The sequence below is a fragment of the Hydra vulgaris genome, chromosome 09, assembly GCF_038396675.1.
Source record: "Hydra vulgaris chromosome 09, alternate assembly HydraT2T_AEP".
Lineage (NCBI taxonomy): Eukaryota > Metazoa > Cnidaria > Hydrozoa > Anthoathecata > Hydridae > Hydra > Hydra vulgaris.
Genome location: NC_088928.1, coordinates 19,127,140 through 19,151,019, shown reverse-complemented (window position 1 = coordinate 19,151,019; position 23,880 = coordinate 19,127,140). Strand labels below are relative to the sequence as shown.

The window sequence follows — 23,880 nt, the reverse complement described above, 5'->3', positions numbered from 1 at the left end:
GTACCTCGCTCAACTAGTTTCTCCGTGCAGTAGCCTTGTTTGTCAAGGTTTGCGTTTCGAAGTTATAGAATTGAGAGATGGTTATAACCACAATTAAGTAGCCTCCTAATCTGTAGTGGCCTTTTCGGCCTTGGGGAGGTGAAATAACAACAACAACAACAACAACAAAAAACTTTTCATTCTATTTATTCTCATCCTTTTAATGTGAATGTTCCTGAGTGCCCCAAAAATTCTTTTTTGTCTGGTTTTTTTCCGCAAACATCAGTTCTTTGGAATATGCTCTTTTCATCTTGTTTTCCTGATTCATATGATTTGCAATCTTTTAGGCCGTCTGTTAATTTTTATCTTGTTTATAAACTTCATCTTTTCTTTTCCAGTATCTTCGGATTCTAATAGTGATTGCTTGCAGCCTTGTTGGAAGTGAAGATGTTAAAAAAATATATAAAGCTAGATATGTTGTGCAAAATGAAGCTGAAGAGCAAGAAGAAGAAATTGTCAACAATGTCTGCTGAAATAGTGACTTTCAGCAGACATTGTTGACAACTTAATGAAACAAAATATAAGTGAATATAATTTACCGACAAATATTGTCATTTGGTATTTTCAAACCTCCACTCTTAATTTTAGCAATAAATTTGCCAAATTTTTCATAATAAAGTTTCTAATGTTATATCACAGTCTTTTAACTTTAATACCCATAAACTTAAGTTTCCCATAAACATCCATTAAACAACCACAAACTTATATAAAAACCTAATGAAAAACTTCTATGCTTTCATTCATTTTTCATTATAGTTTCTTAAACACCTACTCCTCAAAAAAAAATTTCTCAAACAAAGCAATTTTTAATCAGTTCTAAAAGGAATATGAGTAAGCATAAAAAACAAGGAACAGTTAATTAAATTTAATTTAAAAACAAGCAAATACAAAAACAGCTGGTTTAAATATCATATTCGCAAAAATATTCACAATAAAATCCAACCCAAAAAATTTTGAAAGTAATATCATTTGGTTCAATCCCCCATTTTACAAAAACATTTTAATATTATTTTATAATTTTATATTATATAGTATTATAAAATTATATAATAATATTAAGACTTAATAATATTAGTAGTTTTATAACTTATAATTTTTCTAATTAATAATTCACATACATTATTATATATTTGCATGTATTTTTTTAAATAAACTTTTAAACAGTTTTAAATGATTAAAATATATAATTCCATATATATATATTTTTATAAAAACAAGTTATTAATGATATTGAAGAGTTTCCAACCCAAAATGATCTTAAATACAAGTATCACCTATAACTTCTGTTTTTTGATTTTTTTTATTATTTTTTTATTTTTAGTCTTTTTATTATGTTAATTATGTTTTTATTATGTTTACTGAAAAAGTTTTTTTATTTTGTTACACTGTTGATGTAAAAGCTTTTTTTTTCATTTTAGAATAAACAATGAAACCGCCTACCAGAATATTTGGAATGTTGTGAGACATGCTCTTAATAATTCTTCTTTTATTGTAAAGTTAAATGAGACGCTGTTAGGGTCAAAAGAAGCAGCTTATTCTTGGGCATCTGTTAACTCATTATTAGATAGAAAGGTAAATGATTGCCAATGTCTGTAAAACAAATTTAGTGAAAATATGTATAAAATGAGGTACAGGTGTTAAATTTTACAAGGTTGTTATTTTTGAAACTCAAATGATTTTTGAAGTTTGTTAAAGATATTGTTTAGCATGTGAGGAGTAAGCAGAACATCTTAAACCTGTTCCAGGTAAACAATATATTATCAAATGGTATGCATATTGTGCTGTTGCACTCCCAGCTTTAATGCTTTTTTTTACATGCCTGCTTTACTTACTACATTTCTTGTTCTGACTCCTACTACAGCTCCTTTGGTTCAAAGTATGACTTCAATATGAATGTCTCTTGTTTTGGTTCCAACCATAGATTCATTGTTTTTAACGAAAGTTAAAACATTAATGTCACTTGTTTTTGGTCCTTTCTTTGGTTAACATTTCTTCTGGCTAAGTATGACTCTAGCGCTCTTTTGTGTTAGTACTTTTTATAGCTCTCTAACACTAAGAAGCAACAACCATTTAAACAATAAGTTTTCATTTACAATAGTTTTTTCAACAGCTAAATAATAATTTAAACATGGTGTCTGCTGGTAATATGAATTTGGTTAACTTTATATTTGCAAATAAGAATGTCCATGATGGCTTAACAACTTGTCCAATACATGCCCATAGTAAAAAAGATTAAAATTAAACTTATCATAAACTTTTTTTCAGCATACAGAAATTTTGACAGACTGCAACTCTTTTTTTCATAAACTATTTCAGCAGATCTTTAAATTAAGTTTCAAACATGCAACTCTAAAAATTAAGCGTTATTTTTGTGTTTTTTTTATTTATTCTTAATTTTGTTTATAAAACAATCTTTTAGATACTAAAAAAAAGAGATCAAGGTTTTTATTTAATCATTTTAATAAAAAATATTATAATAAACAATAATAATGATAGTAAGGATTTTTTTTTTTAAAACATAACTTGGATCACCAGATTCAATGTTCTTCTAAAATATTCTATCAGTGATAAAAATATCATTGATCGTTGAAATTTAAAAACAAAATGCTGTAGTCCCTGTTTTGATGCTTTTTAAAAAGATTTTCATATTTAAAAATATTTGCTTAAATTTTTAACATATTTAGCATATTTAACATATTTAGGACTAATGAAGTCTTATGTTTTTAATGCCAAATTAATCTAAACTTTTTTTTGTTATAAAAATAAATTTATGGTTGATTGAATTTATATTGTTATATCAGCACTTGATTTTATAGAAATCTTCTGGATTATTTGAAATGGGCAGCACTTCAGTTCAACTTGCTTTTGAGCCTCAAAGTAGTGAAACTTTTTTACCATCTTCACACACAGAAAATGTTGTTCTGAAAAAAAAATCATATAATCTTTATGTGTATTCTTTCTTGTGCTTTGGTAAAGATGAATTTAGACGCAGATATATTGCTAGAATTATTAAGGTAATTGGTTCATTTTATGGACTTTTAAATTTTTTTCTGTTTTTCTTTTTTATTTCAGGTTTGAATTTTATTAAAGTATTATGGAAAATAACAGGTGGTCAATTTTTTAAAAAGTTATAAAAAGGTTGACAAATTTAAAAATATTTTTGTTGTTTACATTTTGTTAAAACATATAATTACTGTATGTTTAAATAAAGTCGATATGGTTGTGGTGTAGGTAGTGACTGGGGCCCCGGCCCTGCTAAAAATGAGACTTTTTGCAAATCTGGTTCCGGCAAAATTATAAGATTTAGTAGGGGTTGATAGCCGTGGCTAGAAAAAAATTTATGGTTCTTTATATATTATAATTTTATACTTATATTTACTATTTATTAAATACTGGCTTATATTTATATATTTTTAAATTCTAATTTACTTCCAACAAGGTTGCAAACAACCACTATTAAGTTATGAGTTACTTTAGAATAGGGGATAGTTGTAAAAGCTAGGAAACAGTAAACTCAAGACTTAACAAGTTGTATGTTGTATAAAAAAGGAAAACATTGAGAAGGGTAAGAGTTAAAATTTTTTTTGATGTGCAAACAAAAAAACTGGTTTAATAAAAACTTTTATAGCATGAAGGGACAGATACGGTAAAAAAATGCAACTTGTTGAATAAGAAGCCATGAATTTTGGTTAATCGTAATAGAGATGATAGCTTGTTTGAGCATTGACCATGATTGACCATGATAAGACTAATGCCTAATGATGATGATGATGATGATGACAATGATGATGATGACAATGATGATGATAATGATGATGAGATGATGATGATGATGATGATGATGATGATGATGATGATGATGATGATGATGATGATGATGATGATGATGATGATGATGATGATGATGATGATGATGATGATGATGATGATGATGATGATGATGATGATGATGATGATGATGCAGGTGGTAATGATGTTGTGATGATCATGTTGATCATAATGATGTTTAAATATGCATACATATACAAAATATAACATAAATTTTAAATTAAAAAAAAAACTTTAGGATGTATAAGTATTTATGCAGCCCTGGTTACAAACCTGACCCCGGTAATATTTTATCAAACCTGGCCACTGTCAAATATCAACCGCAATTGCTTACTATAAATGAGAAGTTCCAAACTTGATCCCCACTATGTCCCTGGTAGTACTGCACTTAATTTGTTTCTACGCTATCTAAAAGATTATAAAAAAATGTTATGAAATAAAAGATTATAAATTTTTTTTTTTGTAATCTTTTATTTTTAAATTATTGAGTTTGACTTGAATTTTATTCATGCTTTAATTTATACTTCATATTTCAATGAAATTAGTTTAACCAATAATATGCGTATATGAAGACTTGTGGCAAAGGATTTGCTAGTTTTGCTTTTTTACCTTTACAGCTTCAATTAATTTTTAGTTAAAAAATGGCAGCGCAAAATTATCTAAAAAAAGTTTGTATAAATCTAAAAATGACTGAAATCGCACTACATGTATTGAATCGATAAGGTGTACAATACATGCAATAAGATCTGTAACTGCGCCAATATTTTCTCACACCTTTTATACAGTGCATATATGACAATGACTGGTGCTTACATCTTCAAAATATTTGCGATGTTACTAACTCTGCTAGAAACTTTATTATCAAATAATTTTGGTTGAACTATAATTAGTATTAAAATTTAATAGCGTTAACCTGATCATGTGAAACTAAACTTGTGTGATAACATTTGGTATGTTGTGGTATGAAACTTGGTAACCTGGGATAACACCTGGTTGCACAAATATTATCTGATGATTAAAAAAGCTATTTATCCTATGATCAAAAAGTAACAGACAAAATGTTGCTAAAATTTCAAATAAGTCATTCATTCATCATCAAGATTCATTCTTGGAATTAAACTAAGAATACGTATACTTACCATTAGTATATGTTGTGGCAATAAAATAGCCATCCCCCACAGTGGCAATAACAAGACAAAAACCAGGACAAAAGTCAGACAATAAATGCTGTAATTTTAATACCATATGTCAACTAATTATGTTTTTATTGCTATGTTTATATCAGATTCTCAACTAAATAAAGCCCTTTTGTTCAACTCTTAATAGTAATTTAGACAATGATAATGAAGTTATGACTTAAATAACAATAACTGATCCTAATAAAAAAATGGTGTAATGGTAGAGCACTTGTTTTATAAACAAGAAGTTTTAAGTTTGATCCCCACCATGTCCTTGGTAGCACTTTGCTGAACTTGTTTCTTCGTGTAGCGGTCTTATTTTACAAAGTTCAGTTTCAAAGTTCAAAGGTTGAGAGAGGGTTGTAATAATAATTACAATACACACATACTAAACTACAGTAAACTTTGACAGTATAAAAAATTTAGTCAGCTTTTATATTTTGTAAAGTAACAAATATTATATTTTTAGTTAAATAACAAACTTTAAATATTATTGTTTATTTGTCTATTGTGCACTCCTAGTCACTCATTTTTTTCTGATAACAATTTTTTGATTGTTGCCCACTCCCAGTTAATAATTTCTGTTGTGCTCTCCTTGTCACTAGTTATTTGTCTATTATGCATCCCTAGTTACTAATTGTTTAAAAACTTTGCAACTTTTGAGAATTTGATTATCTATTCATGTTAATTAAGCATAAAAAAGCAGTTAATTCTTTTAAATCTAGCAAGTTTGGTTTTTAGCAACAAGAACGTTCTAAGAATATTTAAGTTGATTTTAAATTTAAATTAAAGTTTAATAAATTTTATAAGAAGTATAAGATGTTTTCAATGAATATCATAATAATAATATCATGTTAGTATTATATTATATTAGTAATAATATCATAAAATATTTACACTTTATGTTATTAATATAAATTAAAAAAATTTTTTAATTTACTTCCTCTATGCCAAGAAGGCCACTACAGTTGAGGAGGCTAATTTAATTGTGATTACAACCCTCTCTCAACTCTATAACTCAAAAACATAAACCTGAACAAGCAAAACCCCTGCATGAAGAAAAGTTAAGCGTGATACTACTAGACATGTTGTAGGGATTGAACTGAGAACTTCTTGCTTATGAAGGAAGCCCAGTATTACTACAAAATTTTGAAGGTTCAAGATCCTATATTATTCTCAAATGTTTTTTTTTTTTTATTGTAGTAGGTAAAAATACATACATAATTTTTCTTTTGTGGTATAACACATGTTATAATATAAATGTCTGAAGTAAACACTATATGTTTTATATTTAACGTTTTATAAGGGCTCCGCAATGTCCAAATAGAGTGAAAATTAATTTTAAAAAACTGGTACTATAAACTATGAAGTAGTTTTTTATTAAATGCAAAAAATCTTTTAATGCTTAACAGATGATGATTTAAACTTGCTGTTCCTCTTAATAAAGGTGGTTGTAAACTTTTTTGATCTAATTTGAGATACTATAGAAAGTTTAATTTTTTTATTTATTTACATTTTGTGCAAAAGAACACAAATTGTGTGGTTAATATTGTTTTCAAGTTTAAATCACCGAGATCAGGCTTAAATTACCAAGATCAGTTTTAGATTATCACATTTTATTGACTCACTTGTTACGATGTCACCAGTAGTCCTGTATATTTTGTTCTTTTAACATGTTAACCAAATAATTTTAAAATCAAAAACATTTATTATGCATGCTTTTACTATGATGTGAACTAAGGTAGTGACCTTTTTTCTCTTATGATAGAGTAAAATTAATTGTTATCTACATTACCAAAAGAAACAAAAGTTAATTTTAAAAAAATAAGACTTTTTTGATCTTATTTTAAAAATGAACATATCAGTATTTTGATCCAAGTTTTTAAATATTTTAGTTTTTTTTTTTAAATAATATTTAGAAATCTGGTTATTCAAGTAATGTGAAAGATCCATGTCATCCATTAGGTTATAAAAAAGTTATAGCATCTAATGAAATATGGAATTCGACTTGTGTTAATGGATTATATGCTCAGACAGTTCTTGGAGAAAGTTTTGTAAAAAAAAACAGTATGTGTTTCTATGTTGCTCAGTTTTATTTTTTCTTTATTATCATTTCTATACAGTGTTATTTATAATTATGTTATTATTATAGCCTAATTAAAAATAACTTTTTTTATAACTTTTATTAATAATTATTGTTATACTTACTATAAATGATTTAGTTTGTATTTGTCTCAAAAATTTGTTTTAAGGGAGTCATTTTTATGTCTTGCATGGAAGCAGCAATTTCACTGATTGTTTTAATGAAGTCGAGAATATGTTTTATGCCAATTGTTCTCACAAGTTTTGTGATATGAACAATGTACACTACCCTGCAAGTGATGCTTTTTTTACGGTAACTATTTAGATTCGGGAAACAGATTTATTTGGAAATTGCCTCCAACTAGAATAATCATACCCAACCTGAGTAATCCTCTCTTTTTGTTGATTTAATGATTACAATTTTTTAATTTTTAATTTTGATTTTAATTGTAAATGGTTTAGTATTATCCAGGTATAAAATTTTACAAAGTGAAGTTGTATTTTAAGTATCCAATAGTAAATAAAAATAAAGGGGAACACAAGTCAACTCCTACATTTGTTTTTTAATAAGATTCAGTATGAATATTTTTGGCATGTATGTATATATATACAGTGCTTATGATAAAAAAAATTTAAATATATTGTTAGCAAGCGACCTTTAGCATTGCAAAATGATGGTTATGTAATGGAGCATTGCAAAATAATGGTGACAACACTTGTAAATAGTAGTATTTTTCATACATGCAATTTTCTTTTGTATTATTTGTGTTAAATGCAAATAATCAATAAGAAATTGGGACATCAAATTAGCATTAGCATTGTTAAACAGAGAGAGGTGAAGAAAGAGTGGAGCGCTTTGTGCTCCTAAATTCTACTTTATAACATTTATCTACAAAAGGTTGCTGTAAATATAAAAAAATATATTAACTAGTGTTCACACTATTATTTATATATATATATATATATATTTTTTGTTATTTACCTCCCCAAGGCCGAGAAGGCCACTACAGATGAGGAGGCTACTAAATAGTGGTTAAAAAATGTAATTTATTACCTTAAATGTTTGGCATGCAAAAAACAAACCACATATACTGGTTAAACTAGCAGTTTAAGATTAAAAAGAAACAGACATTTTTAGTTGCAGAACTGGCCTATCAATTAATAGATTTAACAATGTTTATACCTGTCAACGTTCCCACCCTTTTTTTCAACTTTTTGTCTTCCATGAGCTTAACAATGAAAGTTTTTTGTTGTGGTATGAGCATCTGCACAAACAAAAACATAATACTTTTAATTGATACTTCCTGTGTATTTTTAGAATTTAATCTATCACAAGCAATCTATAGCAACAATATGCAATTTAAATTATTTCTGTTTTTAATACAAAAATTTTGCAACAATATTAAAACAGCACTAATGGTGATTTTTTGAAAGGCCTCTAGTGCTTAAAAGTTAAAATATATTTTTAATAATAAATGTTTTGAGAAAAAAAGGTTTACTTTTGTTTACTGGTTTTTCTATCTTTTACTTGAGTGTGTGAATAACTTATAGTCTGTTTCAAGCAAGTGAATATTTTTATCTTATAATCTTATAGTCTGTTTTTTTATCTTATAGTCTTATAGTCTTTTTATTTATCTTTTTATCTTATAGTCTTATATATCTTATAATCTTATAGTCTGTTTTTTTATCTTATTTTTATCTTAATTTTTATCTTATAATCTATAGTCTGTTTCAAGCAAGTGAATATTTTTTTTTAAATATCTGCAGCATGCACCTTAATGTGTTTTAAGATAAAATACACTATAAATAAAAGATTTTTAAGAAAAAAGTATTTTTTAGGGTGTCTCGAGACCCTTGAACATTTAATCAGTCCCTAATAATAATGAAAAAAGTTTTTCAAAAGTATGTCTTTTTGGGTCTGAAATGAAACAAAATTATATAAAAATTTGAAACATAATAATTATATTATTAAAAACATCGAAAAAATATTATCATCTAAGAATTTTATAAAAATGGATTTTTTTCATTTTTAGTTAAAAAGTTTTAATTCCTATGCAATAAAATCTAAAATAATAGTATTTTTTTATTAATATTAAGAACGCATTAAATGTTCAAGGATCTTGAGGCACCCCTTAAAAATTTTTTATTCTAAAAATGTTTAAATCCAGCATTATTCTATCATATAGAATACATTAAAATGTATGCTGCAAATATTTTTGATGCTGCAAAAAAATTTTGGAAATCACCTTTCCTTTCTTCAGAATTAATCTCTAAGAAAGTGTTGCAATCGGTAATGATTGTACAAATAGAACTTTATAAAATGTTAATAATTGTCTAGAAGGAATGTTTGTCTAGAAGGAATAATTGTCTGTGTTGGAATTATTGCAATCATAAAAGTAATAATTTTTTATAATTCCCTAAAAACCCAAGTAAACATTTTTTGAACCCGTTTCAAGGCCCCCAAAGTTATGGGGCCTTAGGTTGGCCTATAGGTAAATCCAGCCCTGCATATATACACATAAATACCATGTAAAAACATTCTAAAGCAATAAAATATAAGTAAATCTTATGTGATATTATGAACATGTAAGAAATTTTTTTTTCTTTTTTAAAAAAACAATTGGCTTGAAATCATTGTAAAGTGTCACAATGTAACCAACAACTAATCTGTCTTAACAAGTTAACTGTGCATGAAATGTCACTGATGACTCTGATTCAGCCATCTACAGGGAATCAGTACATACATGAACTAAGGGTTTGGTCAGGTAGAATATTTATATTATACCAAAAATTGTATTATTTTTTTATTATTTTATTTCTTTAATTAATCTCTTATTAAACTTGGTATTTTTAAATTTAAAGTGAGCAAAATATAAAATATAATAGAACATTGTTAACCTAAAAAAACAGATGTAAATATACATGTGCATATATACAAATATCTTTGCACACTTAGTCTACATAAAAATTTTAGCATAAGATCTTAGTCTAGCATAAAAATCTTAGCATAAAAATTTAAAAACACAATTTCATTGATGATGTCATACTGAAAAAGGAAGCTACAAGAGCTTCAGTACATAAATTGACTGAGGATTTGGGTTTGGGCTGGTATTATTTATATACAAAAAACTTTTATTACAGCATCAAAAACTTTTTTTTTATTTAATTCACCATTTTTAAACTTAAAGTGTGCTAATCTAAATACATAAGGATTACAATGAAAACTTATTTGTATATTTAGGTGAACAGTCTGATATAATGCTGAAGTAGTCTTTTATTAGAGGCCTCAATATACATAGACTGAAAAATATGTAAAATAAGCAAGGGAGTGCTACTGCATCAACTAAAAAACTTAAATTGCGTGTTTAGGTGAGGCTTCAGTACACTTTATGTAAAAACCATTAAATTTAATTGAGGAATCTAATTAAATTTTGTCGTTTTTTAAAAAAACACAAAAGCTCAACTTTTGAATGTTTTTTATTTTTTCAATAGAAATTAAATTATTCTGTATTTTTTTATTTTTTTACTGTATATATACATTAACTGACAAATAAGTAGAACATGGATGAAGTGTTGTTACATCGACTTGAAAATAGGTAGAACATGCAAGGAGTGCTACTACATCAATTGACAAATATGTAGAACATACAAGGAGTGCTGCTACATTTACTGACAAATAGCTAGAACATGCCAGGAGTGTTGCTACATCCACTAAGGATTTTGATTTAAGCAAGCAGTCTATCAATTGAAAAATTTTTTTTTAGTTTTTAAACTTTTTTTGATGTCCTAAATTAATTTTTTTTTTTTTTAAAAAACTTTAAAGACAAACAAGCAAGAGTATATATATATATACATATATATATATATATATATGTATATATATATATATATATATATATATATATATATATATATATATATATATATATATATATATATATATATATATATATATATATATATATATATATATATATATATATATATATATATATATATATATATATATATATATATATATATATATATATATATATATATATATATATATTAGGGTGGTCCAGATTTGTGTGGTAAAAATTCAAAATATGTCTACATTCTCTCCATAAGCCTAATTTTGTTCGACTATGCTTAGAGAATAACCATACAAAATATTGGATCAATCTGAACAGTTTTAGAGGTCGCTATGATTTTATCATTTTTTTGACAATACTCAATTTTTAGGAATTTATACAAATTTTTGTGTAATTTTTGCATAAACATTACACAAAAATTTGTATATTTGAGATGTTACAAAAAATTGTAACATCTTAACACTGGTAAATAAATTAATGCTTGCTGATAAGCAGATGTTATATGAATTCACTTATATATCTAATATTTTTTAGTTGTCTATAAATTGGTGCCCAATTTGTAATAGGCACATGTCTGCAGTATTTCAATAAACAATTTATAATGATTATCTTTTTTATTTCCGGTAACAAATATTTTTATTTTCTTATACTTAATATTCTTATATCAACAGATTCATCACCACTTATGGCAGTTACTACAAGAAGTTCTGCAGAGTTATGGCTCATTGGGAAGGCATCTAAGCAGCTTTCATCATCAAGATTGGCAACAAATGGAGATGTCTTCTGTTGCCTCCTCTTTCATCATCTGGAAGAGCATCTCACAATAAAGGAGAGCATTCATCATTCAATTCAAGAGCTGATTGTTGTGTGGAATAAGGCAAGAATCCCAACACAAAGAGTTGATTCTGGTGAAAAAAAACTTCAGAAATTATCTGATTCCTATCAGCTTCTAAAAAAGAATCAAGCTACAGACCTAGAAAGCTGTAGAATTAAAGAACAGATGTTCAAGCACACACTTTATGAGCTTTTTGGCTTGAACCTACTGGCAAAGGAAGCCAGAAAGAGAGCTTAAGATCAAGCATTTGATGCAAGGTTATCAAAACAGCAACACTCCAGTGGTCCTGTCTCAGCCAACATCAGCAGCTCAGAAGACAGTCAAGACAGCGATGATGACCCGGGTTTTAAGATTCTGTCTTCTGCATTGCTATCTATTTCTTCTACACCAAAGCCAAAGTATTGTAGCAAGCCCAGAAGTTGCTGGAGCTTTGGAAAGAGTTAACCTTCCAGATCGCAAAGCTATGTTTGTTATTGCTTCAGTGATTAAGAAGTCTCGAAGTACAATCAGGAGATCTCCAATGTCTACTTGTAAACACATTACTCAGAATGACAAAGACAACTTATCCATTGAATTTCCGTTTCTACACTGGGATGGGAAACTGCTTCCAGATATTACTGGTTCAAAAGAAACTGTGGACCACGTTGCAGTGATTTGTAACTGGAAATGGTTTGGAGAAATTGCTAGCGGTTCCAACAATTGGAAGAGGAACAGGAGTGGAACAAGCAGCAGCTTGCTTAAAGATCTTGGATGATTGGAAAATTCGAGACAAACTTCAGGGTTTATTCTTTGACACAACATCATCCAACACAGGTATTCACAAAGGAGCATGTGTTCTAATTGAGGAAGCAGTTGGTCATGAGCTTATAGGTATTAATTGCCGCCACCATGTTCTGGAGGTTGTTCTAAGCAATGTCTTTACAGCTCTCTTTGGTGGAACAGGGGGACCTGAGGTTGGCTTGTTCAAACAGTTTCAAAAGAAGTGGCTATATATTCAGCAAGCGAGATTCTCTCCAGCTAAAGATGAGCTCTTTATTGGAGATATGGAAGTCCTTCGAAAGGAAATGGTAGCATTCTACACCAAAGCCATCGACGAAAAGCAACCTAGGGAGGATTATCTTGAACTACTTTGGTTATGTCTGGTCTTCCTTAGGGGAGGCTCTGTTGGTGCTGAGATTTCGCGCTCCAGGAGCAATGCATCATGCTCGATGGATGTCAAAGGCCATCTATGCTCTGAAAATGGTACTATTTCAAGATCAGCTTACTCTGACTGTTCAAGAGAAAAAAGATCTAGTAGAGCTTGCATTGTTTGTAGCATTAATTTATGGACATGTTTGGCACGAAGTTCCTCTGGCTGCAAACGCTCCGTTTAATGATGCTCAAATGCTAAAACAGTTCCAAAAGTATCCAAACAGCACAATCGCCATTGCAGCTTTTACTGCATTTTCTTGACACCTTTGGTTCTTCTCAGAACATCTTATAGGTCTGGCATTTTTTGATAGTCTGGTTGATCTGGATGTGAAGAGGGCTATGGTAGTTAACCTCCAACTTCCCAAAACAACTCTAGCACTGAAGAGAGTAGATTCCAAGAATACCGACTTCAACAGACTAGAGACATTTGTGACTATGAGAAACTATAGTTTATTCGAGTTGTTGAGCAGTACAGGTAAAGGAGAGGCCAAAAACTTCATTTCAAAAGATTCTAAATATTGGGAAGACAATGAATCATATCAGAAGTTGGCAGAGAGAGTCCAAAGAATGAAATTTGTTAATGACAGCGCGGAACATAGAATTGCATTAATTCGACAGTACAACAAATCAATTACAAAGGATGAAGAACAAAATCAGTTCCTACTACCCTACTTCATCCAAGGCAGCCATGTTGGCGAAAGATGACAAAATTGTTGATTAATGAACATACATTTTTCAACATATTTACAATATTCTTGCTTGATATTACATTATTGTTTAGAAGTAACGAAACATTGAAATACTTTAATGAAAATTGATCAGATGATCTATATTGATTAGATACTTTGCAAGCATTCATATTTACTTGATTTAAATTGTTAGTTTCTTTAATTTTTAAATTCGATATTAAATAATAGTGAAAACTTAAATTTTTTGATTTTTTATCATTGTATTCAAAAAGTCAAAATTTATAGCAACCCCTAAATGTTATCAGATTTGCTTCAAATTTGTCTACAATATTGCAAATATTAATAGGAACAAAGACAGCCTTGTGGAGAAATGAATTTTAATAATTTATAATTTTGGACCACCCCAATATATATACATACATATATATATATATATATATATATATATATATATATATATATATATATATATATATATATATATATATATATATATATATATATATATATATATATATATATATATATATGTATATATATATATATGTATATATATATATATGTATATATATATATGTATATATATATATATATATGTATATATATATATATGTATTTATATATATATATATATATATATATATATATATATATATATATATATATACATATATATATATATATATATAGTAAAAACTAAATAATTATAACACTCAATTTATTTAAAACATTACTCAGAGTTTCACGCAAATAGCAATCATCAGATGTTACAAATCTCAAAAAAGCAATAACGTAAAAAAAATTAAAAATACTGTAGAATGTTTTCATTGATGACATTAAAGTTATTCATATGTTTGTTTTCATGTCGACACTTAGACGCAAGTTCGTTTCACTTTTTTAGTAAAGGCAATGGGGATGAAAATATATGATATTTTTATAGAGTCATTAGCAACAGCAGTAATGTTTTCTTTAAATCCACTAGACTTGAGGGCACTGTTGTAAAAAGTACCGGCTTGATTAAAAACTTCATTACTTCATTAGAAAACATTACTCCGTTGCCAATGAAAAATGTTATAAATAAAATGTTTAATTGAAACAACCTGAAAGTTCGCTATAGCTGTCTTCCAAATATTCGCAACATCATCACTTCACATAATAAAATTTATCAAATTCTTTAAACCTTAATGCTCCAATGTGCAATTGCCGACAGATTAATTTATGTCCACTTAATTGAAAATGTTTAATTAAAAATGTCTTCTATTTATGTAATGTTAAGACAAATCTGCAAGATGAAGGTAGATATTATATTGGGCTTACAGATAAAACTTTTAAAGATTGCCTTTACAAGCATAATAATTCCTTTCGTTATGAAAGTGGGTCAAACTCTAGCAAACTTTCTAAATTTGTGTGGAGTGTTAAAAAGAAAGGTTTAAATCTTGTCCTTTTGTGGAAATTTTTAGACCAGGCTGAACCGTTTAAACCTGGTGGTAAGTCATGCAATTTATGCTTGATGGAAAAATATCATATAATTTCATCCCCGTTGCATTTACTAAATAAGCGAAACAAACTTGCGTCTAAGTGTTGCCATGAAAACAAATATATGATGAATAACTTTAATGTCATCAAAAAAAACACTACAGTATTTTAAATTTTTTTTTTTTTGTCATTGTTTTTTTGAGATTTGTAACATCTGATGATTGCTATTTGCATGAAACTCTGAGTAATGTTTTAAATAAATCGAGTGTTATAATTATTTAGTTTTTACTATATATTACTCTACTTTGGTATTGAGCACTCTTTAACAAGACATATTTACACAATTACTACAATATATATATATATATATATATATATATATATATATATATATATATATATATATATATATACATATATTTATATATATATATATACATATATATATATATACATATATATATATACATATATATATACATATATATATATATATATATTTATTTATTTACATATATATATATATATACACACACACACATATATATACATATATACATACATACACACATTTATATGTGTATATATATGTATATAGTTATATATACATATATATACACATATATCAATTAACTTATACATTTTTTCGAAAAATGTGTTTTTGATTTAATCAAACAGCCCCACACCTTAATGCTACATCGATCATGTTTTACAGTCGATAATACGCACAATTTTATCATGCATCAGCGATTTTTTTTTCAGACAAACAATCTTATCCTGAAACCTAAGATTTTAAACTTCGACACGTCGGTGCATGGTTATAGCTTTTGAAGGCCATTTTTTATGTAGTTATGCATACTTTAGCATTTTTATTATTATTATGATTTTTATCAAAGCATTTTAATCAAAAAACTTTTAAATAATAGTGCAAAAATAAACATAAAAAACAGTTAAATAAAAAATAGCATTTTATTAAAAAAGTTAATGCCATTTGAATAATCATGAATGGTAGTGTGTGTGTGTATATATATATATATATATATATATATATATATATATATATATATATATATATATATATATATATATATATATATATATATATATATATATATATAGACACACACATACACTTACCACACGCTGCCTATTTTTGTGGTAAAAATTTCCTGCAGGTAAAAATGCACAACTCTGTCAAAAGATCACTTTTTATCATTTTTCAAAAAAGTGCTGAAATTTATAAAAGAACAAGTATTAAAAAATTTACAATCAGGTTTTGTGTGTAGAATGTAATCAGTGTAGAACTTTTCCTCATGATAAAAAAACCTTATAATTACTTGAATTAATTAAAATACTCTTAATCGTATTAAATGTATTACTTTATTATAATTTAATCCTGTAATAAATAACATTACTCCAATAAAAATTGAAAAATGCCAAATTTTGTTTTAGGCTATTGGCGGTGGTGTTTATTTTTCTTCAAAATATTTGAATTTATCAAACCCTGTTCGCATACAAGCATACAAAAATGCTACGGAAAATCTATGTTCATTAAATTATACTCAGGTTATTTCTATATTGTATAAAATTTATTAAAGCATGCAAACAAAATAAATGTAAAACTAGAAAAAGTATTTTAAAAAATAAGAAGTTGTTGATATTTATTTCAAACTTAATAATGGTTGTTATACATCAATATATATATATAGATTATATATTTTGAAGAAATAAGTTTTGTCTTGCTGTCAAAGTTTTCTATCAAAATTTTTCACTTTTGCATTAGTGGTCAACCTTATATGATTAATTCTTGAAGTTTTTATTTATTTAATATTTTTGTAAGTGTATTGTTTGTATTTATTAGAGCCATAGCTGTCTGTATTACCAGGTTTTGTAAATGCATATAATGGGGTCTTGGGCTGGGGGCTTACAATATTCTAAAGACATTTTGTATTAATAATTACAAGTGATGTTTTAATTTTAATTTATTTTTTATTTTTTAGATGTACAAACTATTATTTAGTTTGTACATCTAAAAAATGCCTAAAAAATTTTGTGTGACAAACTATAATGGTAATTACAATTAGAAAAATAAAGAAAAAGCTTTTCGGCTTCCTTATGAAAAAGTAGAATATATTCATTGGATGAATACCACAAGGCAATTATACCACGAGACAATTTACCTGACAATCTAGATACAGTTGTTTACAAAAGACACTTTCCATCTGGATATCCAACAGTAACCAAATTTGGCCATAAAAGGCCTTGTGATTGTCCATCAGTTTTCATGTGTGTCAAACCTAGTTTAATACCTACTCCTCCTCTTAATACCTACTCTTAAATTTATGCCTAAGATCAAGAATGGTCTTACTTTTGAGGGATACTTTTGTGGGATTAAGTATAAAATTGAATCTCTATCTGGAAACAAGATTTTCATAATCGATTCTTGCTCAAAATTACAAGAAGCTAATAATTTTTTAAGTAACTAAGCAAAATCCAATGAAATAATAAATCCTTTGCAGCACATCCATGGTATGAGCTCTATTACAGTTGAAACAAAACATACAGCACAGAAATTATTGTGAGAGTATTTGAATACTTTGCAATTTCAAGATCATTATATGGAAGACTATGGGAAGATTATGAACATCCAAGTATTTTCCTCCTAATAAGGCTAACTTCAATATTGGATTCTGCAATGGACAATATTTTAAATTCAGTTTTTTCAAAGCTTGAAAATGAAATGCTAAAAAAGTATTTTCTATTAATTGACAAAGTCTAAATTAACTCTTACTTACGATGGTGGCTCCATCTTTGAAAAAACAGTAAATAAGTAAGAGGTAAACAGATTCAATCTTTTGACCAGCTTAGCACCCCTTCTTCATCTATTAGGCTGGCGCAGATGTATTTATAATACATTGTTTCCAGTTTAGGATGTTGAATGCTGGATCTTCTTGACTCAATGCATGGGTTTTGCTTTTGTCTCTGTTTTAATGACTATGCAACTCATTCTATTATCTCCTAATGAGGGTACAGCTCTAAAACTCAGTTTTATGGTTCTGAGGCCAGCTGGTTGTCAGGTTTCCCGAACTCTGTGGTAGCTCTCAGAGAGGCTGATTCCATCAACAGCTGAAAAATATCAAAGTATTAACAGTGCCATGTTGCGCATGGATGGTGTCCCTGTTTGTACTTTTGGTGCGGATTGTCGAGGCCACATTTGGAGCCCTTTGTTACGGCTTAGGGTTTATTAGTAGTAATAATTCTTCAATCTAATTTTAAAATGAATAAAGTACCAAAAACTATAAAACACAAAAAATCATCATCACCAAGTTCTCTAAATCTATCATTCACTAATATTCGTGGTCTTCGAAGTAACTTTTCTTCTGTTGAGTCTTATCTCTTGCAAAGTTCAACTAGACCTACTTGCTCTTTGTAAGACTAATTTGAGTTCAGCTGTCTCATCTTGCGATCTTAGTGTTGATGGTTATCTTGCTTTAATTGTAAAGACTCCAATAGTCACATGCTTGGCCTGGACATTTACATTCGTAAGAGTTCACCCATTTGTCGTGAAACAAGGTTTGAATCCACAGACTATTCTTTCATGTGCTTTCGTTTAGCACCACTTCACTCTATTGCCTATTTATTTGTTCTATATTGCTCTCCTTCATTTCAAGACTGCACTCTTTTTGATGTTGTTTCTGATCATATTGACCAAGACCTCTCTCTTTATCCATCAGCTAATATAGTCGTTGTCTGTGACTTTAATGCTCACTACTCTGAATGGCTTGGCTCTAGTTTCAGTGACTCTGCAGGCTTTAAAGCTCACAACTTTTGCCTTTCACAATCCCTAACTCAAATAGTCAACTTTCCAACTTGCTTTCCTGACAACCCGAATCATTTACCTTCTCTACTCGACTTATGTCTTGTTTCTGATCCTAGTCAGTGCTCAGTTTTTTCACATTCACCCTTAGATGCTTCTGATCACAGTTTGATCTTTCTAAAACTAATATTTCATTCTTCTTCATCACCTGAATTTCCTTATTATCGTACCTCTTACAACTACCTTAAAGCTGACTGGTATTCTTTCCGTTATTTTCTTCGTGATGGCCCTTGGGTAGAAATCTTTTGTTTTCCTGTTGACAAATGCGCATCTTACATAACTTTGTGGATTCAGGCTGGCATGGAATCTTTTTTTCCCTCTCGACGATTCCAGGTCAAGCCTCACTCTCTTCCATGGATTTCCTCACACTGTGCTGCTGCGATTGCTAATCGAAACCGTTACTTCCATATTTATCAGCAAAACAATTCTCCAGAAAACAGACGTCTGTTTATTACTGCTAGAAGCCATTGTAAAAAGGTCTAACGCCAAAGTCCGCTATTCTCAGGTCATGAAATCTTGTATCTCATCTCAAAAATTAGGCTCTCGTGACTTCTGGAGAATCTTTAATAGTATCAATAATAAAGGTAAATCTTTAATTCCACCTTTCTTGCATAATTCAGACTTTGTCACCTCACCTAAAGACAAAGCTGAATTGTTTGCTAAAAACTTTTCATAGACATCATCTCTTGATTCCACTAGTTGCGTTCTACCTGTTATGGCCAACAAACAGGTTGATCCATTGCTTGACATCTAAAGAGCCGGAACAAAAGATTTTTTTACTTTTAACTCTTATGTTATTTATATTTTCTGTTTTTTCTTCGTGATTTTGGTAAAAAATTTACGACCTTAATCTATAGCTTAAAAATATTTTAAAAACTTTTTTACAATCTTGTTGTTACTTTCAATTTATGGTTTTTTCAAAACTTCTGCATTTTGAAATATGCCTGTATAACCTTTTTTTTTTTTGTGGCCTTTTCTGATTGTGTGATTTTGTAAACGACTTTTCATCTTATAGCTGAGGAATGTTTTTCTAGGTTTTGTTTTTATTTTCACTTCTTTACTACTTTAGACTTTATAGCTAAAGAATGTTTTGTTATCTTTGTAGCAAGCTTGTTATGAATTTGTGGCAAGCTTGTTATGAATAGATTTGAATTATTTAATAAAATAAATAAATTAGCTATGGTTCACGCACACTAAATGTAAACGCAAATGTTTTTATGAGCAAATGTTCATGCTATACTTTACTTTTCCTTAGTAGTTATTGATTTTATTGTCACTGAGGGGAAGATGTGCACTACCTAAATAAGAGTCCTGGGCTTATCTTATAAACATTAAGTTTGTAAACAGTTTATTATTTTAAAAATCCTTTTTTTTTGCTTCCAGATTTGCATTTTTCTCAAACAAAAATGATTGATTTTGATTTTGAGAAAATGTTGAATAACATTTACTCTACAACTAATAGTGTAGAGTGTATGGATGTATTTGCTAGTCTTTTGATATTAAGATGCTTCTGTTAGGATTTTTAAATTGTACATTTTTTTCTTCTTTTTTCATTTCTTGAAATTTATTTAATTTAATGAGACAATTAAAGCTTATTTTGAAACCATGTTTTTGTAAAAAACGCTAACACAATAGTTTTACCTTTAAAAGATAAATATTTATCACTTCATTTATTTCGTTTACATGCTTTATGACGTAAAAATATTGCTAATAGTTATAATAAATTTGAAAATAAACATATATATATATATATATATATATATAAACATATATGTTTAAAGTTGCTATTTTAGGTTTAAAATTTTATGCATTTTACAGCTTAGTTCAAATAAAGAATTCAATGACTACACCATAGATTACTGCTTAGTAGACGTTTTTACATACTTTATTTTTCATGAACTTCTAAAACTCAATGATTCCAATAAAGTCATGTTTGCTAATAAAGTAAGTTCATTTTATTATAATCTAATCTTTTTTTTTCGTTTATTACACATTGTATATTTCATTTATTTATTTTTTATATATTTTTGCATTATATATAATTTTCCTTTTTATCATTTTTCTAACAATGGAAATGAATTTTAATAAATTCTTTAAATAGTTGTTTAAGAAATTTAAGCAGAACAAAGTATTATTTTATAAATGAAATAAGATAAAACATCTTTTCGATTGTTTAAAATTACTTTTCTTAAAGAAAATCTCAATTACTGGGTTTATTACTTTCAATAAATCATTTGGCAGGAATGTTGAGGATTTTATCACTTCAAATAGATGAGCTGCTCCATTTGTGAAGCATTTACTTTTTTTGAAGCCATACAGGGACATATAATTTTAAAAGAAATCAAGATTTTCTGCTCCTCTGTTGCTGTTTCAAAGCTCAAATTCATTTTTAAAACTATATTTGCAGTTGTAAACCACCTTGAGTGTGAAATTGTTCCAAGTTCACGAACCAATAAGTCTTCAGACACCTGTCTGATTTAATAGTCGAGTTATATCCAACAAGAGCGACAAGAAATGCTGTTCTTTGCTAAATATTTTGCGGTCAATTACTAGAATTTCACAATCAACACTAACAAATTTTACCACTGGTAGTTTCTCGCACTTATTAAACTGTCTGCCAATAGAACCACTAAGCAATTTTGAACTTTTAAGGTTTTTTTTCTAAAAAATAAAAACATAAAGGCTTTGTTTAAAACAAAACTATATATTAGAATTTGTTTAGGTTTTATGCAATATATTTAGCTTTTTGATCTCTTTTTGCACAAGATTTTAAAGCATATTTAGTACAACTTCAGCATCTCCAACGGTTTAAAATGCTTTATCCGAACTAAAAAAATTTGATTTTCAAAAACTTATTCTCAAAAAAAAAAAAAGTCTCAAAAAGAGTTAAGGTCGCAGGATTTTTTTATGCAAAATTAAACACCGTAGAAAATAAGGCTGAATTAGAAATAAGTAATTTATTTGCTTTGCGCTGCTGCTCTATATTTATTCAGTAAATATATTTGCGGTGCTGCTCTATATTTATTTAGTAGATGTGAAGTAAATGTGCAGTTTAGCTTAACAGTTTCTTTACAGTTCTTCTGTTCTTGTTTCAAATCAATATATATTAGGGGGCATCCATAAAGTACATGCACTGTTAAACCACTGATTTATGACCTCCCTTTATCTTGTACGCACCTGTATGCATTTAATCGCAAAACGCATTATTTATTACAAAATCAACCCCCTTCCCTTCCTCAAACAAAATTTTCAAAAATTTAAAAACAAAAAAATATGTTACATAATATAATATTAATTTTTCAAACTCGTAAAATTCAATGCTTTTGTTAAAAAAAAAGAAATCAAATTTTATGGAGAGATACAGAAAAAGAGATTTATCCCGTACGTACTCTCTGTTTTAACCCCCTCCTCTCTTGAAACGCACTTTTTTGGTAAACCCGCCCCCTCCCCCCATCCCCCATACCTACGAACGTACTTTATGAAAGACCCCTTATAAAATAGTTCTACAAAGATATTTTTTATACAGTTTATTATGTGTTATTGTGCTTATATGTAATTTATATACTTATTAATTGTTTTATTTAATTTTATATTAACTTTTCTATTTAATATTTACTTATTAATTATCATAACCATTTTATATTACTATATTAATGAAATGACCATCGATTTTTTTATTTTTATTTTTTGCAATGTATTAAACCAGTTTTTAGTCATTCTTGTTTTTTTTTATTTATACAGATAGATAACAACGTCGTATCATGGACAATGGGATTAATTTTGAATAAATTACACGAACTTTCCCCCGCGAACCATTATATATCTCGAAGATTATCAAACGTTACGTTTTATAGCGCTATTACTGCAAGTCTTGTGGTTATTATCATAGGTTTAATAGCAGTTATTTGTTATTATTATAAATTGAGGAAGACTAGTTACACACTAGAAACACAATCGTAATATATATATATATATATATATATATATATATATATATATATATATATATATATATATATATATATATATATATATATATATATATATATATATATATATATATATATACCCATGCGTGTAAAGGCGTTTTTGTATACAAAGAAAAATAATTTAATAATATATTTGCTGATTTGACTTAACTTAATATTGGTATTATTGTATTAATTTATTTAAATTGGTATTAAATAAATTTTATATTTAAATTTATCATGACCGACCGCAACAAAATGAGTCAACGCGATTGCAAGTAGAGATGTACCGGATGTAATACAGATTTCAATCCGGCTTAAAAATAAGCTTTATCCGACCGTATATCCCGCATATTATATGTTTGTGAACATGAACCTCTGCAGATTTTTCTCATTTATTTGGTTCATTTTTAATAGCATAAGATCAAGGTTCGATCCTCGATCTTATACTACTTCTCATATATAAGTAATCTTCCTGACTATCTTACATCGCGAATGACTATATTTGTTGAAGAAACAGCTATTTACTCCTGTCTTGACAAAAAGTTATCACTTTTGTTGCCTAGAACAGGCAGCTTAAGTCTGATCTCTCTTATATCGAGGGTTTGGAGCAGCTCGTAAATTTTAATTTCAGCAAAATTCAGTTATATACTTTAAACAGTTACCACAATTCTATTAATATTGCGGTGTACTCTTATAGAAATCTCTAACTCTAAGTTTTGTAGCCGTGACGCAGTAGTTAGAGTTCTGGCTAAAAACATAGAGTTCCGTGGTTAGACGCTGGCTCTAATAATAAACGACATTAATAAAAACGGTGACATGAACTTCCTTGTCAAATGCTCTTCCGCGGTGCTTTATGATAA

The 23,880-nt window shown here is 28.0% G+C and overlaps 1 protein-coding gene across 6 annotated transcripts in view; it reads left to right on the top strand.

Moving 5' to 3' along the window:
* Positions 1-23,035, top strand: part of LOC105848299 (ectonucleoside triphosphate diphosphohydrolase 1) — a 65,165-nt gene extending 42,130 nt beyond the window's left edge. For 5 of the 6 annotated variants that reach the window (XM_065804962.1, XM_065804963.1, XM_065804966.1 and 2 more), the window contains 7 exons: positions 1,458-1,611; positions 2,856-3,053; positions 6,965-7,112; positions 7,298-7,440; positions 16,625-16,738; positions 20,868-20,993; positions 22,791-23,035. In XM_065804962.1, the coding sequence (XP_065661034.1) occupies positions 1,458-1,611; positions 2,856-3,053; positions 6,965-7,112; positions 7,298-7,440; positions 16,625-16,738; positions 20,868-20,993; positions 22,791-23,009 (1,102 nt within the window). In that variant the 3' untranslated portion in view covers positions 23,010-23,035. Of the gene's footprint in view, positions 1-1,457; positions 1,612-2,855; positions 3,054-6,964; positions 7,117-7,297; positions 7,441-16,624; positions 16,739-20,867; positions 20,994-22,790 lie in introns of all 6 variants that reach the window. The other variant, XM_065804964.1, reaches the window with a different exon arrangement.
* Positions 23,036-23,880: the final 845 nt, after the last annotated feature.